The sequence below is a fragment of the Sturnira hondurensis genome, unplaced genomic scaffold (assembly GCF_014824575.4).
Source record: "Sturnira hondurensis isolate 20B ecotype Veracruz unplaced genomic scaffold, ASM1482457v3 Scaffold0001221, whole genome shotgun sequence".
In the NCBI taxonomy this organism is placed as follows: domain Eukaryota; kingdom Metazoa; phylum Chordata; class Mammalia; order Chiroptera; family Phyllostomidae; genus Sturnira; species Sturnira hondurensis.
The window spans coordinates 2,263,953-2,288,116 of record NW_028073852.1 but is presented as its reverse complement, the minus strand read 5'-3'; the positions used below and the strand labels follow the sequence as shown (position 1 = coordinate 2,288,116).

The following is a 24,164-nucleotide window of genomic DNA, read 5'->3' as shown; positions in this document are numbered from 1 at the left end:
GGAGACCAGTGCAGAGGGGCAGCCGGGGAGAGGTCACGGGGAACGAGTGCCGTCAGAGCTGGCCCCCAGCCTGGCAGTCGGTGGGAGTGTCCGGCCCCACTGTCTGCCCGGCCCTCACCCCTTCCCAGGTGCCCTAGTGCACGTGTCCAGGGGGCTGTCCCTGGGCACTCAGCTCAGCCTCCCCGGCCTCCACGCTGGGCCCCTCGGTCAGTGATGGCACAGACCTCCTCCAAGTCCACTCCTTTTAGGGAAATGAGAAAAAAAAGAGGGCTGTCACTTAGTAATTAAAAACAGCCCTGTGCTGTTGGGGGGAGCCCAGGGCTTCCTGTGTCCCTGCAGGGGCTGTGAGAGACCAGACCCACCTCCGGTCCCTGCAAACCTCCCGTTCCCAGGAACCAGCTGCTGTCCCTGTGCAGGGGCAGGGCTGTGCCGTGAAAGCAGGACTCGGCCAGCGGGACTCAGGCCCCAGCTAGAGATGCTCAGAGCAGATGGGCTTTGGAGTCAAGGGTCAGGCAGGTGGGTGATGGGGTGCAGCCCCTCCCTGGACCATGCCGCCCATGTGCCAGGGACCTAGGGGTTTGCCAGGCCTGTTGGGTGCTGTTGAAGATTCTAGCGCGTGCACACGTGAGCTGCTGTCCACTGGATGCCCGTCTCCATGGAGACCAGCTCTCCCATCTCCATTTCCTGTCCATTTGCTCCCCACCCCCGACCTGAAGCAGGAGGGGCGGGTCTCCGCCCAGCGCCGGCTCTGCCGAGTGAGGCGGCAGCTCTACCCCCACCGCCCTCGCTGCCCTCCCGGATCCTGGCACGACCTGGCGCCGGCCCCGGTGCCCTCCTCCCGGCTCCATGCAGGCCCAGCGGGATCTCATGCCAGAACCCTTGGTCACACAGTCCCAAAGCCTTGGCCTCGGCCCTTCCCATTCACGTGCCGCTGAATCACTTGAAAAAAATGTGCCCGGTCCTGGGAGGGTTTGCTGAGAACAGTGCGGCTTTGTGGAGGGGCCGCTGCTCTCACTTCCTGCGCCGAGGCCAGAGGGGCAGCCATGCTCAGCCCGGCAGACGCTGAGCCAGAGCCAGAGCCCACGAGCGGCAGGGAGGGGGCCTGGACAGGCACTGAGGGGTGACCCTGAGGCCCCTCTACCCTCCCCACCCACGGGCTGTGGGAGGGTCCCAGAGAGGCTGGGCGGGGGGGGGGGGGGGCTGGTGATAANTGGGGGGGGGGGGGGGGGGGGGGTGCTGCCCNAATCACTTGAAAAAAATGTGCCCGGTCCTGGGAGGGTTTGCTGAGAACAGTGCGGCTTTGTGGAGGGGCCGCTGCTCTCACTTCCTGCGCCGAGGCCAGAGGGGCAGCCATGCTCAGCCCGGCAGACGCTGAGCCAGAGCCAGAGCCCACGAGCGGCAGGGAGGGGGCCTGGACAGGCACTGAGGGGTGACCCTGAGGCCCTTCTACCCTCCCCACCCACGGGCTGTGGGAGGGTCCAAGAGAGGCTGGGCGGGGGGGGGGGGGGAGGCTGCTGAAAACCCAGGGGCAACACACCACGCCCACGCTGCTGCCCGTGGGCTGAGGCCTCGGGCAGGGCTGACACCCGGCAGCACCAACTGTGGGTGGGATTCGGAGACCAGCGGTCTCTGGACGGACCCCCATCTGCTGCGCTTCTCAGTCAGGAGGCAGAAACGGGGAGGAGAGGCTGGAATCTCATTGTCCACGGAGGAGAAAACCCGCGCGATGCAGGACCCACAGACGGGCCCTTGGAGCTGCCCCGGGCAGTGCTGGGTGTCGGGTTGGCCCTGGGCTCTCCAGGCCAGCAGGGCAGAGCCCAGACCGCCCCCTCATGGAGGACTGGAGGAGGCTGCAGGCAGCAGGTGGGATGCCGTCCACGGCCGGCAGCCTCTTCCCGGTCCCTGGAAGGACTACTGAGGACCTCCAGACTTTGAAAACCTGTTTTCCCATTATCTTACATTTCTGGGATGCTGGACGTCACCACACACTATGACCATGCACCTGGCCAGGTCGGGGAGGGGACAGGTGCGACAGCCTGCCAAGCAGCACAGGGAACGCAGGGTCACGTCCTAAAGCAGACAATGCCCTCGAACCCAGAAGGTGCAGGAGAGGCCCTGCCATCACGGGGTGAACTGCTGTCCCTCACGCTCCTGTCCTGGCGCCACTAGACACCAGTAGCCTGCACCTGCCTCCGGACTGTGGACGTCAGCGGCACCCGCAGCCAACGTTGCTGTCCCCGACAAACTCCTTGGACAGACAGGGTGACCCATGTGCCACCACATGGGCTGCAGACACCTTCCCGAGTCCCCAAGGTCTGGGCAGAAGACAGAGCTGCAAGGAAGTGACCACGCAAGGAAGGTTCTAGTAAATGCAGAGTGAGATGGGAAGACAGAAGCTGCCCAGATGTGGAAGCAGAAGCGTGACACCTGTGGACAGCCCTAGAAGTCACGGGAAGGCGACCCGTCGGGGAGGGCCTGAGAGGCGCTTCCTGGGACCCAGCCGTGTGTCCGGGGTCCCTGCAGCCACCGGGGCTCTGTGGAAACCTCCCAGGCATTGCTCCCCAGGACCCTTGGCACCATGGTCCCACCGCGCCCAAGTGACCAACAGGAGCAAAGGGAGGCCCCTCACAGAGATGAGAGTCACGGTGACATCCCCTGGAGGACCGTTTTAGGGGGGCAGGTCCTGGGGGGCTGTTCCACCCTCCACCCCAACTGGCCTGGGCAAAGAAGCACCTGGTGCCCCCTTAGCCTTCAGTGGGCAGGTGGGAAAGGGCGTGGCACTGTCCTCGTGCCAGGGGACAGTGTAGGTGTGACTGTCCGGGCAGAGGTGAGTCACCCTGTGAGATGTCTCGCCGCCCATCCCCCACACCTACTTTTAGCTCGCGAGCAGCCCAGGCGGGGCAGCTCCTCACCCAGAACCCGTGGGCCACAGACAGCCTTTCCGATCGGACATGGAAACAGCTCCTCCAAGACAGCCCCCAGGGCGAGACGGGAGGACTTCGTCACTCGGTGCCGGCGTCCCCAGTGGCTCTAAACCCGGGGATCCCACAGCACCCTCCTGGCCCGAGGTGACCCCACAGTGGCAGACAGGAGTGGCAGGTGGCCTTGTAACACAGGCTGAGCATCAGCCAAAAGCCAGCACCCCCGCCCCCGGTCATCGTCGTAACACCAGCCCTCTGGGGGACACCTGCCATCGAACTGCTGGGCCACTCCGCCACCTGCCCCATGCCGTTCTGGGAGCAGGTGCCACGTGGCGCCCAGGCTGGCGGCCCTGGCTCTGCGTTCAGAGGAAAACCATGGACGGACAGTGGAGGCCCACAACGAGAGCTGCCGGAGGGCTCCTCACCCAGCCACTGACTCAAGAGCCCACACCGCCGTAGGGTGGGCTGCTACGGCCCCGGCATGTTCGAGGGTTCTCAGTTCCCCTCAGGGACACGCCACTGGTCAGTCCCCCACATCTCCCTACGTAGCCCACACCACCCCGTCCATTACACATCCCCCACGACCCCCAGGGGAACCTCAGTCCCCTGAGTCCCACGTGCAGGTCCCAGCTTGGTGCCCAAGCCTCCCAAAGTCACGGCTGATATGCAGCCTTTTGACCCAAACGCCCTCGGGATGTGTCCTCTTTCTGGGGACAGACACAAAGCAGCAGCCAGGCGGCCACGGATCTGCAGCCACAGGATGACACGTCGCCACAGCAAAAGCAGGAACGGGGGCCCAGGCTCGACGGGGTGGACGGGGCCCACGGAGGGTTGCTGAAACACACGTGAGGTCACACCCCATCCTCTTCACAGGGTTCAAACCCAAGCAAAACCCGAGGAGACAGTGCTTCGGGGCGTGTGTGTGTCTACACCGACATCCACGTCCAGCTGTGGGGAAGCAGGGCGACCCCAAAGGGGATTGGGCGAGCACACAGTTGCTCACTACTTTGTCTACAAAACAGGCATAAAGGAGACTGTTCCGGAGGCAAGAACGCGAGCGCATCTGGACTGAGGACAGCGTGCTCCATCTCCCGGGAGTGCCAATCCAGGGCTCCCCTAACTGTGGCTCAGGGCCCAGGCCCGTCCCCACCCATTTTTGCCAACAAAAGCTTCTTGCGCCTCAGCCACGCCCACTCATTTACATGTCTGTGCTGTGGGGAGTGGTGGGGACTGCGGCTTGCAGAGCCTATCCGGTTCTTTGCAGAATAAGTTTGTCTCCCTCTGTCCCGGTCCCATGCAATTGGCAGATAAAACCCTACCCAGTGCGGGGTCTCCATGGCCACCCAATGAGAGGTAGGCTGGGGTGGGACAGCCACCACTGGCAGCCGCAGAGGGTCACCGACTGGGGATGAGATGCTGAGGACCATTTCCCTGCCTGTCCCCTCCCCTCCTCCTCCTTTCTCTTTCTTCCTCTTCTTTTTCTCTCTCTTCCCTCCCCACCTCCCCCTCCTCCTCTCCTCCCCCCACTTACCAGTATCAGTTGGGGAATACTACTGAGCAATGTCCTATCAAACAGCGTTGGTTCGAAAGGCTAAGAGGGTGTCAGGGAAACCTCTCCCTGGGTGCCTCCTCCAGTGGCTGAGCAGCCTGACCCTGGATGCCCCTGCAAGCCCAGCGTTTATTGGCCTGAAACACCTGAAGGGCTGAATCTACCTGGACTTCCCATCTGTGCTTGTGGCTCGGGGACGGGCACCTGCACTGCCCCGGCCAGACCTGTCACTGCACCCACGGGGGTCCCCCGTACCTGCGTGAAGGAGCCCTGCCGAGTGGGGCCGAGTTTTGAAGGCAAGACAAGGGAGCGGGCGAGGGGCCCAGTGGCGCAAACACGGACCTCACACACCGGGCCCCGGTTCCGGCACCGGCCCCGGGCTGTATTGACCTCGGCTGGACGTGCGCCTCTAACACACGCTCTGAAACTCCTGCAAGCGTTTCCGGGCTTCTTCGAGAAACTGCTTGTGCAACTTGTTCTGCTCTGAAATTTGCTCTTGCCAGTCATGGGTCATCTGACTGTGCCCGCTGTCATCGTCACTGGTGCTGCTGGTGGCCGGGGGGGAAGCGGGACAGCGCTCGCGTGCCCTTTCCTCCTCCTGGTCCGGAGAGGAGGCAGCCTGGCTCGGAGCCGGCCACGCTCTCATCTCGGGCCCACGCTCGGCCTGGCCACGGGCTTCCAAGCACACCTCTGGGGCCTCAAGCCATTCCAGCTGCGCTGGTCTTCTCTGCCCCGTCTTCTGCTGCTGCCTCGAGGCCACCGGGCCGGCTCTGTGCGCCCGGCCCTGCGGGTCACACTGCAGGGGGGGTGTGCCCAGTCTGGGCAGCCTGTTTTTGGACGCTGTGCGGCCCCAGGGCGGGCTCTCCCCACCGACCAGTGCTCCTGCCTTGGGGGATGACGGGGCCTTTGAGCCCTCGAACGTGAGCCTGACCATCTTCCGAGAGGCGTGGTTCTCCAGCTTGCTCAGTGCCGTCTGCAGGTTGGTTCTGGGTGACGTGTGGCTGGCGTCCCCCTCAGCCACACGCGCGGCCCCTCTGCCAAGCCCCAGCTCCATCTCCACATCCGCCGCCCACTTCTCCCTCCATGCCTCCCCTCGGCACCCGTGCAGCTCTGAGGAGCCCCGTTCTTCAGGGGGGCTCGCCTCCCACCCCGGCCTGGACTCGAGGTGCAGGCTCAGGTGTCTTTTCAGCTTTCTGTTCATATTAAACAACTCCTCAAAGGCTGACTCCAGCTCTCTCTGCCACCTGCTCTTGCCACTGGGCTGGCACAGGGATGCCAGGGGTGAGGCTTCCCCCCCGTAGGTCCAGCCGACTGGACTGGACAGCTGTGCCAGACTGTCCACCTGAGCTTGGGGACATGGACCCAGACAGTTGCTTTCCAGGCCTGGAGCCAGACAAGCCGTCCTCCCTAGCTGCCTCCTCCGGGGCCAGGGGATGTCCTCCTCCCTTTCCCCCAGGAGCACGGCCCCACCCGCCGCAGTCCGGAGCCTTCCTGCAGCCAGGCCTCTGCTCACCCAAGGGTCGGCAGGACGGCAACCACCGTGGTTCTTCCTGGAAGACCCCCCAGTCCCCCGATGCTTCTCAGGACGGCCCGGGGGCGGATGCGGCCAGCAGGTGCCTTTGCCAGCCCCCTTCCTTTCCACGCCCACCACTGTCCTCCGGAACTTGGTGCGACAGGGCTTCGGCCTGACCAGGTCTCCTCTGCGACACTTCTCTCCTCTGCCGGGCGCTCTCTGCTTCTCCCAGGCCCTGGGCTGCCCCGTGGCCCCTCGTCGGGCCGGCCCCTCTGAGTCACGTTTACATTCCTTGGCCCAGCCTCCTCCTGCCACTCCTAACAGGTGGGCTAAATGCAGGCTTCCCAGGCCCGGAGCGCGCTGGTGAGGGGCCCCCCACCCCTCTGCCCACAGCTCCTCGGACAAACGCTGGGGCCGCTGGCTTTTCCACTGCTTGAGGTCCCGTCTTCGACGCAGAGCAAGGCCTCCCTCCTCTCCGGCCTGCAGCATTCTCTGCCTCTGCCTGCACAGCCAGGCCGCGTCCTCGGGGTCCGGAGTCGGGCGAGCGGCTCTCTCCGCGCGCCTTTTCATGGCAGAGACCCCAGCAGACGAAGCTTCGAGGCAAGCCGGTGGGAGCCGAGGGCACAAGGGGCCGAGAAGCCACAGGTGCCAAGGCTGTTCCACGTCACGCCTTCAAGGGCAGGAGGACACCCGCCGCTGGCCGGAGAGTGAGCAAGGCCCTGGGGACAAGGCACAGGGGCCGAGTGAGGGCCAGACTCAAATGCATCCCTGTGCCCTCTCCCTCCACACCCGCCCCCAGCGCCCGTCCCCCACCTCCCGGTCTCCGCCTCGCACACCTTTAACAAGGCCCTGAAGGGCCGCTGTCTGCAGCGGGGGACACCGGTCAGGCCTGCAGACACAACCAGAGAGGGAGATGCTCCTGACGTCTCGCGGGCGGAGGCCAGGGGTGGCGCCGGACACTCCGCTGGGCAGGGCGGCCCGCGGCGTCGCGATCCCGGCAGGTATCTGGCCCGAATGTCAACGGTGCCCAGGCGAGACCCTGCCCCGAACAGACACGTGCAGGCTCAGGCTGGGGGTGAAGGGGTGCAAGTGACGGGCAGGGTGCACACTCATACGTGAACTGACAAATGCAAGAGGGACTGAGTGCAGGGGTTTGCTAAGCAGGGTGTGTGTGCAGGCAGGGGAGGTCTGTGTGGGGGAGGCTTGGCAGGGAGGTGCATGGGTGCACGCCTGTGCAAGCCGTGTGTGTGTGTGCACACTCGGTACTAGAATCCAATGCAAACCAATCAGAGAGCCGCTATTACTTCTGTGTTCACGCCCCCCAACTCTTCCCTTGCGTGATCATCAGAGGAATCTTTGGGCCATCAGCAAGGGACGGGGCTCTGGCCTGCCCAGGGCACCTGCTGCTGAGGTCAGAGACCGCCAGCTTGTGGGCCACGGAGCGACCCCCGGGGCCAGCTGCAGTCCGTGGTGCTGCCCCTCCCCAGTCCCACCCGGTCTGCGCGGAGCCGGGCTAAGCCCAGGAGCCCAGAGCCCGGCGCAGGCAGCGGCGGCACCTTGTCTACAGAACCGCCACCGTGAGCTGGGCAGCTCCACTCAGGGCACTTGTGTAGAGTCACCTGTGCCGTAAGGAGCTATGATCGCCCTGTGTTCACAGGTGGGGAAACTGAGGCAGGGAGCAATGGAGAACCTGGCCACACAGCCCGCAGGTGGCAGAGACAGGCCCCCTGCCACTCGGGTCGACACGCACAGAGGCTGTGAGCAACGGCGGCCGGTCTCACTGGGAAACTCCCAGTCTGCCCAGCGCCCTGGCGAAGCACAGAGGGGCCAGAACGTGGGCACACCACACTCGGCGACCGGAGTTTCTGACAGAGGCGCCGAGGCCGCCGAATGGGGGAAGCGCAGGTGGACATCCACGCACAGAAAAGATGAATTCAGGCCCTTATGTGACCACAGACAACATCGTCCACCCAAGGACTAACCCGAAGGGGTCAGAGCCCTTAGTCCAAGGTCTACTACTATAGATGCTGGGAAGGAAAGGAGGTGCGCCTTCATGACCCTGGCCTCGGCAAAGGCTTCTCAGAGGCAGCACAGGAAGCACAAGCAGTAAGAGAAATGGGTAAACTGGGCACCACCAAAATCAAACACCTCTGAGTTTCGAAAGCCATCGCGAACAAGCCAGACCACGAGGCACAGGGAGGAAGGGGACAGCAGCAGGTCGCGCACCCCGCGAAAGGCCCGCGTCCAGGCCGCACCCCGCACTTCCAGCTCCGCCGGGAGGGGACGAGCAGCCCCATTCAGACATGGCGCAGGGTCCAAGCCCTGGCCAGCGTGGCTCCTTCGGTTAGAGGGCCGCCCCATCCCACACACAGGAAGGTCACGGGTTCAATTCCTGGTCAGGGCACATGCCTAGGTTACAGCTTCGATCCCCAGTTGGGGTCACCTCCCTCAGAGAGACTCGGGTCACCCCCCCCCCCGAGACCCAGGTTCCCGTCAGAGAGTGGGGAAAGGAACGGCACTCACGCCCCGGCTTGGGACGCAGGACAGCGAGAGGGCACCATGGGTGCAGGCCGCCCCAGGCCCACGGGCCTGCCATCCGGTCTCTGCAGTAACCAGTGGCCCATCCACAGACAAGCTCACCTCACCCTGTTTTCTTCACACTCGCCACCTGGTTGGGCCAAACACCCGTGAACTCACATGCTGCCCCGGACCTTTGTGGGGGGAGCTCCGGGGGGTGGGGGGATAAGGTGCAGCTGGTCCGAGCACCACCCTCTGAGCAGTGCAGCCGGGCATCGGGCTCTGCCCTGTGCCTGTGCCCTGATTGGCCCCCCTGGCCAGCTGCACCCCCTGCACCGAGAGCCTCCCAGCCAGGCCCCACACCCACGCCTGGCCCTCCTCCAGCACAGAGGCTCCAGGCACCGCTGTAGTTCAGCTGCATCACCTCAGGCCCTATGCCAGCAAGTCTCCACGCATGTGCACAGGCCCCTGCACCCTGATCACCGGAACTGCTCAGTAAATGCAGACTCCAGGGCCCTGCCCAGGACTGGTCCTATCCCAGGGTCTGCAGGGGAACCCAGGACAGTGCTCAGCTAACCAGCCACCACCAGGGGCAGTCCCTGGACTGGGGCGGGGATGGTCCTGCCCGCACGTCGCGGTCTGACTCCCCGCACCCAGCAGCACGCAGCTGCCAGACCCCCTGCCTTCCACATGCCTGCACCCAGGGCCAGGCAGCACCCGGCACCCAGACTCCTCTTCCTCGACTGGACACCCCCAATCCCACCCACGAATCCCCAGCCAGGCCTGGGTCCTCCTCCCTCCACCCGTACCCCCTGACCTCTGTCCTGACCCCCGCAGAACAGGGCAACTGCACTGGCCTCAACCCAAGGCCCAAAGACTCAGCGTCCAGGTGGCACGGGGTGGTGTTTTTTTCCTGTGAAACATACAAAAATAGCTATAAAAGGGCTCCCATTGGCTGGCGGGGCCAGAGAGAGCACATTTCCATATAATTAAAGCTCACTTTCATATGTCAAGTTCATTGCCCCTGTCTCTGCCTCCCAGGAGTCCGCCGAGCAGACAGTGTCTGGCCTTTCTGGGGAACTGGGGGTCACCTTTAGGGCTGCAACACAGGGAACTGCCGGAGGATTTAAGACGTATGGGGGTAGGGAAGCCGTAGAGGACAGAGTCCCCCTAAGCCAAATGGCGCCAGAATGTAATCTGGGTTCTCAAGGTCGGCCTTTGGTAGCTTCCCGTGTCCTCCTGGGTGTGACTCTGTCTGGGGCCAGTCCGGTAGCACCCACCCTTGTCTCTTGGGGCTCCCCAGCTGCCCCAGACTGGCACCCATACTGAGTGGCCTGTTGCAGCTGCACACAGGAGTGACGGAGCCTGGGCACGGCGCCCGTCCCCAACTCAGCTCTGGGAGTGTGGAATCGGACACCCGCAGGGCACGGTCACCCCTGGGAGCCCGGCCCCAGCCATGCTGCCGGAAGGTGGCCCGCCAGCTCAGACCTGCAGCAGGCCACACTCATGCCAGCTCCAAGGAGCCCAAGGTCACAGGGAGGCGCCCCCAAGTCAGAGGTGAGCCCCCAGGCCCAACCGCACAGGTGCAAAGTAGGGAACTGGGGCACAAAGCAGCAAGCTGACAAGGGGCTGGGGCTGCTGAACCCAGAGCTGGCAGACGTGCGGCCATAGGAAGAGCCCCCGCGATCTTCACCTGAGTTGTCAGGAATGCCTTGTAGAACGAGTGGGGGCACAGTCCGGTCCAGCCCAGGCTACGCCAGTCAGACCTCACTAGACACCCCAGGCCCCCGAGGTGCCGACACCTGAGAAGCACCCGCCACTTCCCTCCACACGGGACGAAGTAACTCAGCGCGTCCCAGGAGCGACGCCCCGGCCCGTGGGGACGCTCGGCCAACATGCAAGGACCACGCAGCGCGAGACAAAGGATGGGTCCCACACGCAAGGGGCTGACAGCCAGCCGCGTGTCAGGACTTTCACAAGGCAAGAGGGGCGGACATCCAGCAACACTCAACTAGACAACGTCACAGGAGAAAAGTCCCAACATCAAAACACAGCCACACAGTGCCTAGCAGTTAACAGGAAATACACACTGGATGATACACCAATCACCTAAACGTCTAAATAAGGACACACCTGACAGACGGAAGCTGTGTCTCCCCAATCGGGGGCGGGAGGACGGCATGGTAAGGACAGGAGGAGGGGCTGCAGCCCCAGGGTCCGGATGACTGACGCTGAGAACACAAACAAGAAAACCTGGCATAGGAAGAAAAATCCTAAAGAACCCAGACTGTTTTAAGGGGGGCCGGCAGGTGGCAGAAAAGTCTGGGACAGCACGCCGGGATGGTCAAGAGTGTTAACTGTGTGACCTGGCGTTTCCTAACTCGGGGAGCCTCAGTTTGCTCCCCTGTAGCACAGGAATGATGGCAGCAACACCCGCCTACACAGATGCCAGCGCTCATCGCCATCACAAACACCCAGACGCCCAGCACGCCGTTTGAGAAAGACGGTGGTACTTACCGTGCGTGTCTCCAGATGACGGAGCTAGACCACCGAGGGTGCATCACAGAGAGGCAGGAATCGGTGGGATAGAAAGGAGCACTTCCTACGGGGTTGTGTTGAAATCATTGAGCTGACTTGGTAGGTACTGAGACACCCATCACTGGAGGCATCCAAGCCAAGCCCAGATAAAACAAACATCAGAAACATTCTTAAACTCCTTTTCTCTGAATTCTAGCCTCTAAAAATACACTTTGTGACACCCAGGGCCTTGGCTTTCGTCCACTGCTTGACTCCCAGCTAAGTTTCCAAGTGGCGGGCAGTCATAAGCCTCTGGGCTATGGACAGGCTGCATCGGAACTGCCTGGATGGGGGTAGTCATGGTAGAACACAAGCCTGGCCAGCACCCCCCCCCCCCGCAGATTTTCCACCTCCGATTTGGGCGGGGCTCATGAGTGTGTCTGTGTCCCCATCTCCTAATGCACAGACAGGGCCGGGACCATTCTGCGAGGCCCAGGCAGCGGGGCAGCCAGCCTCGCGTGACAAGCACAGGCTTGCCACGTCTCCATTATCCCCTGGGCCCGCTGCACAAAGACACACAGGAGGCACAGACTCCACACTCAGGGAGACACCGGGCTGCCAGGTGGGCGGCTCATGGCTCATGGCTTCCTAAATGTCCTCGGCCGTATTAGTCATCAGCGTCCCCCAGACCTTAGGGAGCCCAGGAATGCCGCCTGGGTCAGGGTCCCCACTACCTGCAGCTGTCTTGCTGCACGATGGCTCCCCTCCCCCTCCCCCCTCCAAGCAGCCACATCCGCCCCTAACGCCAGGCCACCACCCTTCCAGATCAGGGAGTTCAGAGAGTCCCGGGGCTCAGGCCCCTGCAAGTCCGCCTCCCGGATGGGCGACCTGGAGGCCCTCATCGGCCCACTTCCTACAGGCCGCCCCAGCTGGCACAGACAGCAGCCCTCCCCACAAGACGGCGGCAGGGGCACAACGGGAGCCTCGTCCCCGGCCCCCTGCCTGGGTCTGCGGGGGCCCGCTGACCGAGGTCCAAGGTCGGCTGGACCTGCAGCTCCTGCCTCTACCAGCAGCCAGCGTCTGCCCAGCTGGTGACCTGTGGCAGGCCGCTGCCATGGCGACGACAGAGCTGCTGTGCTGTGACCTCAGAGCAGGGGTGAAGACAGGGGCGGTGACGAGCCAGCCAAGGCCGAGCACCTGTCAGGGCGCCTCCAGTGGGTCCACTGGGCCCCAGGACACAGCTCCAACAGCTAGGGTGCTGGGCGAAGGGACAGCCGACACTGGGCAGCATGCTGGTCCCAGGGCGTGCCGGAGGAGAGCCCTGCCTCGAGCAAGTCCCCCCCACCCCGGCTGGCAACAGTGTCCCTCCTCTTGTAAGCTGTCACACATCCAGGGCAGGGCTCCCCAACAAGGCCTGCCACCCCTTCTCCCATGGGGAGAGCCTCTGTCCCCACTCGGGTCAGGGACATGTGCTCCTCTGGACGCCACCGTCGGGCACAGCCAAGGGAGGAAGAGGTCAGGAGGAACCCTGGCCCGGGCCACTGTTGTCACACCAAATAAGAAACACACCCGCCCTCGTCTCTGACCATGAAGAGCCGTCATTAGTGGGAACAGGATGTGGCCCCGAGAAGTCAAGGCAACCCGTCTCGTGGTCTGGTTTCCTGAGAGGCAACGGCGGGCACGTGGCGACTGTGGGCATCCTGGGGAGCCCAAGTTTCAGAAGAGCGGTCCTGGAACTTCGTCTGGGGCAGGAAGGGCCCTTGGCAAGGTCATTCGGCCCCTGACCCGGTATGGGCAGGGGGCATCCCTCCCATGGAGGTCTCAGGTGAAGCCTGTCCCCCACACTGTTCCGCGTGCCTCTTCCGGGCCCTGGAGACACTGAGTCTGCACCGCTCTTCCCCCAGAGAGAGCCCCCTCCGATCCCTCAGCCTCTAGTGTGGTCTCCAGGAGCAAGCTGGGGTGGGAGGGGGCAGGGAACAAGGCTGTTTCTGGACTGGAGACATTTCTCCCCACGCTGCTTCCGGGTCCCCATTGTCTGCAGTGACAGCCCACACAGGTGCCCCCTCCACGGTCGCCCCCTGAGGTGCCACCGCTCATGCCCAGCATCGGGCGTCTGGGCCCACGCCTCTCCTTGCTGCACTCAGACCCCCTCTTGGCAAACTCTAAATGCCAGCTATCCCTGCGGCTCATCGCAGAGGGAGTCGGGAGAAAGAAGGTCTGATTTCCACTCACTGATCCGAACGGTCTACACGTCCGACAAACTCCACACCGCTGCGCCCGGCAGAGTGTGTGAAGCTGCGGTTTACCCGCCCCTCCCCAGCTGCTGTCCTGGAATGGGCATTTCGGACGTGTCCCTGAGGTTGACAAGACGAGACAAACATCCCAGCGGCAGAATGCCTGGGTGTGTCCTTACCTCTTTCTCTCAGAAAAACCCCCAGATACAGAATTCCCAAATTCAGAGGGGAGACTGCTTGCTAAAGCCCTTGATGGGTGCCGCCAAAATGCCTTCTAAATTGCGCAGGTTCCAACAACACATACCTGTCATCAGGCCTGCCAAGGACACGGAGCTCTCGACCAGATGGAACACACAGGAAATCTGGAATGTGACGTCCAATCCCGTTTCCAGTGCCGGAGCCAGGCGCTGCTCCTGACACCCCGGGCACCAGCCCTCAGCCTCGCGACCTTGGGCGCATCACAAGCTGTTCCCGGCCAGCAAACAGAGGACCCCTGCCTGCCCGCCCCCGAGTCCTAGGGAACGTGACCGTTCCGCACTGCAAAGCCCAGACAATCGACACCAAGAGAGAGTCGGTGCCTCTTTGCCTGGTGGTGTTTTTGTTGTTGTTGTTGTTTTGGTTTCTGGTTTTTATCCCTGCTTTCCAGAGCTGGTGCCTGAAAAGCACAGAGCACCCTAGGCTTGTTCCTTCATCCCCGCCGGGGTCCACTGGCCAAGGGGCCCAGTGTCCCAGCTGAGAATCGGGGACTGGTGGTGCCCGTCAAAGCTCCGCCCTAGCGCCACCCCACCTAAGAGCTGGTTTCTGCCCGGCAGGGTCAGGCTGGCCCCCGTGTCCCAGAGACGCTGGAGGGTCAGAGGTGAACCGTGAGCAGGGCTGGAGAAGAGCCCCCGGGAGAGAAGCCTGCGTGTCTGGGAAGCCGTGTGTCCCCACAGCCGCCCTGCTGCAGGGTGGACCCAGTCCTGACACACACGCTCTGCTCTGACCAGATACAGACCCGGAGCCCACAGGTGACCGTCACGTGACCACAAAATGACCCTCCAGTCGGCTCCGGGGGCAAATGAAGCGCTGCCTCTCAAAGGCGCCTGAGACCCCAGCCCCTGAGACCCCAGCCCCTGCCCGGGGGGTTGCAGCTGGGACGCCCAGCAGCCACGTGGCTGTGAGTAAACCCTCCACCACCGGAGCGGCCAGGGCGTGGCTGGAACACGCCACGTGCAGATCGTGGACAGTAAGAATCCTACTCAGGGCCGGGGTAGGACTGATCACTACTGCGCCACGCCCCTCACGTCATGTGGCCCGTGCGGAAAGCCCCCCACGTCCCTGAATTCAGGGGCGGAGGGAAGAAAGGCCGCAGACAGAAGCCAGGCTGGCACAAGCCAGGCTGGCACGTTGCAGGCGGGACAGAGAACAGCGCCGGCTGGGAACACAGCAGGGAGGCCCAGCTCCCTGCCCCTCGTACGGACTGCTCTTAACGAGCCCTGGGTACAGCGGCCACAGGTCTCTCAGATCTCCGTCCAGCATCTCAAAATTCTACCTGGGCGGGGCGCGACTGACTTCCCCAAAGCACCTCCCGGGCTATGCATACTTGACGCATTCCCTGAAATTTACTCAGTGTTGGCTGTGGCACGGCCACGAGAAGGTCAATCCTGCTGACACAGAGGAGGACACCGAGGGCCACAGTGGCCCAGAGTCGGGGCTCAGGACCAGTTCTGGCTGGCTCCAAAGCCCGGGCTCCTCCTCCCAGTACCTTCCTCCCTGTGGGTCCTTTCTCCCTGAAATGCCAGGCCATCGCTCACCCTGCCCTCACTCCGTGCAGGCACAGTTGTCCAAGTGCTTTCTAACCAGGGCCTCTGACAGACCGGAGCGGCCCCAGGCTTTGCCGAGTCTGTGAGGGTGCCCTGCCCTGACTGGGGTGCCAGGAACGCCACCTCCCAGCCCCTGGGCTCAGGGTCACAGGCTGAGAAAAGGTGGGCAGAGCTGACAGGGGACTTAAGAATTGGAAAATTTTAGCTTAAGTGATGGCTAATAGGCTTAGTAATCAACGCAGGTAAAAGCTTTGTTCCAAGAACTGAAGGTGGGACCCACCGGACTCCAGGAGACCTCCAGCAGTGCCCCCTTGGAGCCTGGAGAGGGCTGCACGCAACCCGGGATGATAACTGAGCCACTGGGCTCCAGGGTGAGGTGACCTCTGCCGGGGGCACAGCTTAAGACCACTGCCCAGGTGAAGAATGATGGAGTTTTCTTTTTCAACTCAACTCCTCCCTGAATTTCAAAACCCTGGTTTATTCCCAATCCACCCTTGTAGGCCAACTATAGAAACCCTGGCCTGGAAAGAGAAGGGAAGATGGTCTGTCAGGGTGCGAACCCGCCATCTTCTCAGACCGCCGGCCATCTGAGTAAAGCGCCCACAGAGATTCAATCACTGTGTTTACTGGGTTTGGTGGTGACGGGCAGCCCAGACGCCGGTGTCTCTCCTGGTTTCGGAGCCACTGCAGTTTGGGGTCAGTCTGCAGGCGGACACCCACCCACAGGCACCACTTGGCCCGGAGCGGCCCTGCTGTGAAGGAGGGATGGGGAACCAGGTGCAGAGTGACCCCGCCGCCCAGAAAGCTCGCACGTGCCGCGTCCTCCTGCCGCAGCCCAGGGGTCAGCAGAGTTTTCCTCCAGGACCGGAGAGCACCTGGCCAGGCCCTGTGGCCTGTGCTGCAGCTGGATACCGCTGCCGCAGCCTAAGAGCAGCTGTGGACTCCGTCGGGGGAGGCTCGGCTGCTCCCGGCAGAACCTGGTTTACCGAGATAGGGTGCGGGGCGGCTGGCCTGCCAAGCCCCGGAGGGCCGGCGAAGTCTCCCCGAGGCAGCCATGGCGTGCCTCTGGGTGTTGGCAACCCCGGAGGACCCAGCCCCGCTGGGAAGGACTCGGCAGAGAAGCACCTCCCAAGCCTCATCTCAAACACACAGATAGCCTCGCCACGTGTCCCCCTGGATGTTGCTCAGTCGTGGCAGCTGCGGTGGTGCACCCCTCTGTGAAAACCGCTGAAGTGCAGAGCCACACGCGTGCCAACGGCACCTCGTAAAGCCCATCAGAAGCCCAGCCTGTCTCCCATCGGGGACAAGCCCCCACCCATCTCCCCATCCCCGTCCCTGAGGCCTTAAATGATGACGAGGCTCACAGGTGCGGCACAGAACGTTTAGAAAACGCGGATGAACAGAGGGAAAGAAGACCACCCCTGCTGAGAGGCGGGTGGGCCATCCTTCCAGACCCCCCTCCGTCCCGCCCTTCGACTGTGCCTCTGCAACACGCACCCGGAAGGGGTGCAACCACCTGGAGGAGCCAGGGACTTGGCCCACGACCAGGACTGAGCCCGTGCTGGAAACCGGCGGCCATTCAGGCCGAAGCTGGGCTTTTCGCTCTGAACACTTTTCTGGGTCACAAACAGCCATCGACGCCACCGTTTAAAAGGCCTGCTCACCATTCTGCTGCCAGGACAGAGCGTAATTTACTGAGCTCCTCTCCAATGGATGGGAAACCCTCACGAGCAAGGCCAGCCCTCAGGCACCCCCCCAACCCTGTGGGCCCCCACCCTTCACCCATCCGAGCAGTGGACCACCCTCCTCTCTGACATTTTAAAACCTGTTCTTACTCTGTTCGCTAACAGGGCAACACTGAGCAGGTCACTTCCTCACCCAGGCCTCTGCCTGCTCATCCGTGAAACAGGGACAGCAGTGGAGAACTAACCGAGCTGACATTGGAATGTGCAGAGTGCAGCCCCAAGCCCTTGGCGCTGAGCGTGACAGCTGTGGTTGCTGTCCTCACTGACAGCAGTGCTGGCTGTCCCAGCCCCAGCTGCTTCTTGGCATCCCTCTCAGTGATATCAAGACCCCCTGAGCATCCCCGTGACAGCCACACTGTCCCCCAAGGCTGTGTGAGGACCACAGGTCCAGCACAGGGTCTCGGGGATGGTCCACTGATAAGGCAGAGCCCCGACATTTGGTCCCAACCGCCCTCTCGGGTCTCCCCATTCTCAGCCCTCCACTCTGGCCTCTTCTGGACCCAGAACTCCCCCTCGCCTTTGCCTAGGCGGTCCCTCCCCGGAGCACACCTGGGCACACACATGCTGTCCCCACTAACACTGCACTGGGACGCAGCCTCAGACCTGGGGTTCTTCATGCACCCCAGCCTTGTTCCCCAACTCTGCTTTCCCTTTTTTCAAAGACCTTCCTACCCACTCGCCCTGGGTCCCTGTTTGGGGTGCACATTGGGACGTGGAGGAAGTGTCCAGGATGGACACCTGCGTCCAGCTCCTAGCAGAGAGGAGCCTGTGACATTTATACCACCTCATCATCACTGCTTACTGCCCCCATCTTCCCCCTCCTCTCATCTCCTCCAAGCTCCCTCCCCCTCCTGCTGGTCTTTCGTCCCCCAAGCTGCCGAGGCCCTCCAGGCATCTCTCTCAGCTATTTCATAACCCAAGGGGTTCCTGGCCCCACAGTCCCTCGGGCATCGGAGCAGGGGGTCTGCCTCAGGACTAGGGCGGCTGCAGGCCCCCCTCCCCGGTAAGCCTAGAAGCCCTGTGTTATCCAGGTGCCCAGATGTCACCACAGGTCCTCATCCGTGGGATTTGCCTGGCCACCCAGCAGACAGCAGAGAACAGGCAGGGACCAAGGCCACGCGCGGCTCACGCACCACCGACCAGGGCTGGACAGAACACCCTGAAGGACAGAGCTGCACCCGCTCCTCAGACCACAGACAGGGAGGGCATGGCAGGGGGGAGGGCTCCCATCCAGCACCTGCCACGCCCGCCGCACGGCCTCCCTGCCCCCAACACAGCTCTTTCCTCCTCCGGCCTCCCAACCCCGGGAGCTGCCAGCAATTCACCGCCAGGCTCTCTCTTGGGAGACTGCATTCTCATAAGGACACTGCCCAAAACTGAGCCCGAGAGCCCCAGTCCCTTGCACGGCCCCTCCCCAGCCTCCCACCCAAACCCTGTGTCTGCAGACTCCAAGAACGCATGCCACAGTGGGTCGTGGTTCCTTCATTAATTATTTGCGCAAAGCACACTGCACCTGACGGACTCTATACCTCGCCCAGCGGGGGTGGGGCCTGGGGGTCCTGCCCACGTGGACCCTGACCCAGGCAGGTTACACCCACTCCCCTCGTGAAGGCAGGGATACTGCTGCTGCTTCCTCATAGCCCTGGGGCAGAGCCGGCATCTCCGTAAAGATCAAGCCCAGGATGCACAAAACACAGACCGATTATGCGCTCAGCAGGCAGGCGGCCACCTCACCCGCCCCGTGCACTGGAGGTCCGACTCAACGCAGAGGACTCTCGTTTGCCTTGCTCTTCCTGAGCATGTGTCAGGGGACGGCAGGGCTGTCCTTGAGTGCTTGTGTGTCTTCCGGGTAGCACTGTATGGCCCCCATCGGTGCATGCAGAGAGCTGGCTGTTTGCCCTGGCAGCCGGCCCTTCTCCACCTGGTGCTGGAGACCAGCAGGGGGTTTGCAGAAAGCAGTATGTGGAGGCGGGGACATCCTGAGAAAGATGGCACCACAGGTGCCCTCGTGGGGCAACATGGCTTTGGGCATCGCTACCCAGACCAGAGGGGGCATTTTATTCTCCAGCAACTGGCCTGGGCACCAGGCCCCTCGGTGGGCAGGGCAGCTGCGGGCTTTCTGCGCTGTGGCCCTGCCTGGTCATCGGCACCATGGAGAGCAAAGGACTCCATCGGCAGAGGGAGGCGCCAGCAACACATCCAAGCAGCTGCCTGCCTGTCCCCCTTTCGTGGAAAGGACGGAGCAGGGGCTCCCAGGAGTCCAGACCTCCTCTTACCTCCTCCCCTTCATTGGAAATATCACAACTTCAAATCGACTCTTTGCAGACCACAGTTCCAACCCCCCCCCCCAGGCACCAGGGCGAGGAGGGGGCTCCCAGAGACCCTCACACGAACGAGGGCAGAGAGCTGCTTCTCAAGCCGTCGCCTCTGGCAGATACCAAGCGCGTTAACAAACCCGAGACCCGCCGACCGTGAAAGACACCGGTATGCCACATTAGAGGCCAGCCTCCAGCATCCCCACAGACACCAGGCCACCACCCTTCCCCAGACCCCTGGGCCACTGCTCTGGTGGCGCAAAATCATCTGCGGGGCTTTGAACTCTGCCAAACCGAGGGCTGGGCCACACCCCCTGCAGCTGCAAAAGCAGCTGGCCCTGAGTGACTTTTGAAAGGCCCCAGGCAATTCTGCTCTCGGCCAGAGTGGTGAACCAGATGAAGTCATGAACCTGTCCCACTCGGAGCAGAGGTGACAGGGAAAGGCCACCGCCTTCCTGTGAGGTTCCCTCCAGGCCGTCCAGGGCCGGCACGGCGATGTCCGGCACTGTCTCCCTCCAAGCCGACTGAGCACAGCAGGGCTGCGTGTGGGACAGACAGGGCAGCCCGGCTCCAACTGCACCCTCCTAAAATTCTGTCCAGCCAGACCTGGGAACGAGGCCTTATTTGGAAACGGGGCCTTTGCTGATGCAACTCAGTTAGGATGAGGTCGTGTGGGATGTGGGTGGGCCCTCGTCCAATGAGAGGTATCCCTAAAGGAAGAGGGGAATCTGGACACACGCACACACCGGGGAGAAAGCAATGTGGGGACAGAGCTGAGACTGGCATGCCGTGTCTATCAGGCAAGGATAGCCAAGGACGGCCGAGGCCCCACAAGCGGGAGGGAGGCCTGGGCAGGATTATCCCTCGAAGCCTCCAGGAGCCAGCCCTGCGCACACCTGGAATTTGGACTTCACACCTGAACCGTGAGAGGGTCGGTCCCTGCTGTCCTCCCCCCCCAGTGCTGGGCCATTTGTTCCTGCAACCCCAGGGGGCTCTGCCCAGCAACTCTGGCATCTGCAGGCCCCACTGGGCCTCTGGGCAGGGATGCGGTTAATAGTTTTGGCCGATTTTGATGCGATAATTTGGACACAAAAACCAGGAGGTCCAAGCAGAGGACAGAGCAGCACACAAAGCACGAAGGAGACTCCAGGCCTCCTGACACTCCCTGACCTTGACCCCTGGCTGCCCTCCATCCAAACCCAAAGCAGAAACAGCCCCGCCCCTACTGACCCTGAACAAGCACCAAGCGGTGGCAGGGCAGCGCTAACCAGTGGCCCAAGGCCCAGCCCCTTCCCACTCACTGCTGCCAGCCTGGCCTGGGGCTCTCAGGACCCGTGATGCCTCCTGGCCTCAGTGGGATTCTGCCCCAGAACTCGCTGGTCAGAGGCTGATCCTGGCTCCTCCCAAGCAGGAGCCCCTCCTCCCCGCTCCAATCACTCCAAGCACCAAGAGACCTTCCCCCAACTCCTCAAGCGGGCCCGCAAGCCCCATGCACAGGTGGCCGGAGCCATGTGATGCCCACAGGTAGGAGCACCTTGGGCAGAGGCAGCTTAAAGAGCCAACTGGGGTGCAGCAAGGAGCCACGGGGACTGGGGAGCCCGGGGCCAGGGCTGACAACGAACCCAGAAACTGCAGGTGAGGGCACCCCCTCCCCGCAGCTGGCTGTCAACAGGATGCTGGGCTGGCTGAGAGGCAGGAGCAGAAACTGCACCTGTTGAGAAGCCCGAGGGCCTGCACAGGCCCACCTGTGGTGCTGCTGTCCTTCTGGTTAACCCGAACTTCCCCGGGAAACCTGGCTGGCCTTTGCCAGGGCTGTTGAGGCCTCCAAGTGCATGGAAACCTCTGGGTGCCAGCTGGTCCTGCCCACTCCTGCTGCCCTTCCGTGGACCAGAACAAACAACTGGGCTCCTCCGTGGACCAGAACAAACAACTGGGCTCCTCCTCCTTCGCTCACTCCCACCTCTGCAGGGCAAGGGGCCCTGCGGGTAACAGACATTACCTGCTTAGGGATCCTTAGTAGCCACACAGCCTGCACCCCTCCCCGCCCCTTCCAGTCCCCAAAGTGCCCAGTTCTGGTGGATGTCCCGAAAAAGTAGTCACCAGCACCAAGCCACTCAAAGACCCGCCTTCCTGTCCCGCCCTGTATTCAATGCCTCCTGAGCCTCACACGGAGCGAGAAGCCGGCCCTGGGGCTCTGCAGACCTGGCTCTGCAGACCTTTCTGAGCATCCCCTCTGAGCCCAGCGCCTACGCGGGGAGGGAAGCGTCCATCTGACCCCACTCAATCCAACGAGCCCCCAAACAGGGCTGGTGGGAGAGGCCTAGATAGAGAAGCCATTCCCCACCCGGCCCCACGCCCAGAGGAGCCCAACTGCCAAATCACACGGGAAAGTTTCTTCCTGGGGTCCCCGGCCCTCCAGCCCACCGAGGCCAAGGCTCCCCTCCACTCACACGCGCTGTGTCCCCCACTCTCTCCGCCTCCCACCCCCGCCCCGCGCTGGTATCCCAGGGCCCTCTGCCTGCCAAAACCCAATCCGTTCGCTGGCTCCCTTTTCTGGGGCTGGAGCTGCAGCGGAATTTCGGTGGAATTTTGAGGTCGAGAAGCATCTCGGCAGAGAAGGAAAGAAAGGGCGTGGAGGAGGGGGAAAGAAAGTGCGATTTTGGCGTCAACTTGCAGGACTGGAGAAGGCGCCGTGGGCCGGGGGTTACGGGCTGGGTCCCTCCGCAAGAGGCCGGCGGGCGGGGCGCCTGAGCACCCTCGAGGGGTCCCGCACTGCCCGCGGGAGCCGTGGGCACCCACAGGGCCGGGGCGGCCGTCGTCCTTACCTACGTCTGCATTGCAAAACGCCTGTTGCGGGTGCACCGGGGAGCAGCTGCAGGCGTCGGCCCCGCGGAGCAGCGTCCCCAACAGCAGGAGGCAGAACGCGAGCCGCAGGATGCGGGCCGCGGCGCCCATGGCGGGCGGGGGGCGCGGGCCGGGGGCGCGGGCTCGGGGCTCGGCCGCCGCCGCCTGAGTTCGGGGCGCTCCCCTCTGGGCGGGCTGAGGCGCGCGGTCTCGCTGCGCTCCCGGGCGCGCCCTCCGCACCGGCCCCGCACTCGCACACACAAACTTTCTCGGGCTGTGTCCGAAGGTGGTGGTGGAGGCGGCGGCGGGGGAGAAGCTGACGCGCGGAGAAGAAAGCGGTGGGAGGCGGCGAGGCGAGCGCGCGCGGCCCGTGTCCCGGTTCCTCCACAGCCTTCTATGGATGTGTGCGCCGCGGCCTCGGCCCGAGCCGGCCTTTTATAGTGCTCGGAGGACGTCGGGCTCCGCCGGCGGCCAATGGGGCCCAGGGAGCTTCGGAGGCCCCGCCCCCGCGCCTCCCGCGCCTCCCCGGCCCTCCCCCAACCCCGCTTTTGTTGTGCCCAGCGTGGGGGCTCGCCGCCGCGCACCTGGCTTCCCAGCGGCCCAGGCCGCACCCCAGTTGCCTCCCAAATCGCCAGAGGTTGGGGCAGGGGTGATAGGGGCGGACAGCGCCCAGTGGGTCTTGACTCAGGACTTGGAGGTGCCCACCCCATCCACCACCTCTTCCCCTTCCCCTCCAGCTTGGTATGGGAGGTATACACTACCCCGTTCCCTGCCGCCCCTGGGGTCCCCTGGGATCCCCTGGGATTGAGCAAAAGGGGTGTGAGCTTCAGGGCAGAGGTCACCCTGCCTCATGGGTGTCGACCTTGTGAAACTTGCCAAGGATTCCTTTTTCAAACGGAGGCCTTTTAAGTGCACTTAGTCAGTTTACTGACAGAGGGGGAGTGGTTACAATGAACAAAACAAGATTTTATATAAACTGGCCATATTTTTGACCAGCCAACAAGAGCCAGAGGGGTGGGCCCAAGAGCTTGGGAGGCAGTCGGATTGGAGGAAGGCATTGGCGGGGCTTGGCTCACAGTTCCCTCCCTTATCCCACAAATGTGGGAGCTGAAGGACTCTTCCCGAAATTCTCCTGTGTTCCAGAAGGGGTCGAGTACCTTCGAGGTGTGGCGTACGATGAGGTGTGACCCCGGGGACCCTGTCTGCCTGTCACTGAGCCTGCCCAAGCCCCTCTGCGGTGGGCAGTCACACGCAGGACCTCCTTCTTGCCTGCAGGACACTTCTAGTCGAGTGGGGAGGTGGAAAGGGAAGAGAATGACACAATTAAAGACTGACTGCCTGCTAAACTCCGCGGGGCTGACGAGATGTGAAACTGGAATCTACTGAAGGAGCGGAAGACTGTTTCCTTCTGCTTCTGGGCGCTTCAAAACAGACAACTGGGAGAAAAGTTAACAGGGAAGGATGTTTCGGCCTCCGGACACACCCACACTCACCTTCTCGGCTTTCGCTCCTACGGAGTAGTGTCACACGCTCTCTGCTTAGCGCCAGAGGGTGTAGTAAGGGACCAGAATTCAGGGAAAGGGCTGTAGCTCCGATCTGGCTCCAGGCGGAGGCCAGGGTCACACGCCCTGCCTGGCAAGACCGAAGAAGGCAGGAGGGCGTGGGCCTGGGAGCTCTGGTGGTGGTCGTCGCAGACCCCGCCCCCGTGTGCTTTCTGAACACAGCCTGCTGGACCCAGATCCCAGCAGGACAGACAGGAGGATGGGCCCTCAGACCACACTCCCAGGCCACTGCTTCCCACCAGGAGCACTCACCTTGACCGCTCCGCCGCAGACTTCCCCTCACAGAGCCCAGCAGGGCCGGCCACACCCCGCCCTGCCTGCACACCCCCAGCGAGCCCCTCCTGGGCTTGGCTTGGCGGAGTCCACCTCTTCCAGGGTGAGGAGGAAGTGTTGGCGCCTCCTCCAGCCCGCCCCTCCTGTGGTAAACAGAGTCAGGATGACCTCACAGGCCTGGGCAGGCGGCCCTGCCAGCCAGGCTGTCCATGGAGTTCAAGAGGAGCTCCGGAAACGCCTCCTCCTGGCGGCTCACTCGCCCAGTTGGGAGAAGCTCCGCTTCCTCCTGAGCCCCCAGTGTTCTCTCCCTGGAGGCAGCTAGAGGGGCACTGAAGCCCCCACACTGCTTCCGGCAGGTTCCGGAGAGCCAGA

The 24,164-nt window shown here is 63.1% G+C and overlaps 1 protein-coding gene across 1 annotated transcript in view; it reads right to left on the bottom strand.

The window, feature by feature from the left end:
* TIMP2 (TIMP metallopeptidase inhibitor 2) overlaps positions 1-22,379 on the bottom strand; it is a 39,384-nt gene extending 17,005 nt beyond the window's left edge. The window contains exon 1 of the mRNA XM_037064299.1: positions 21,939-22,379. Coding sequence (XP_036920194.1) covers positions 21,939-22,068 — 130 coding nt within the window. The 5' untranslated portion in view covers positions 22,069-22,379. The remainder of the gene's footprint in view (positions 1-21,938) is intronic.
* Between the last annotated feature and the right edge of the window lie 1,785 nt (positions 22,380-24,164).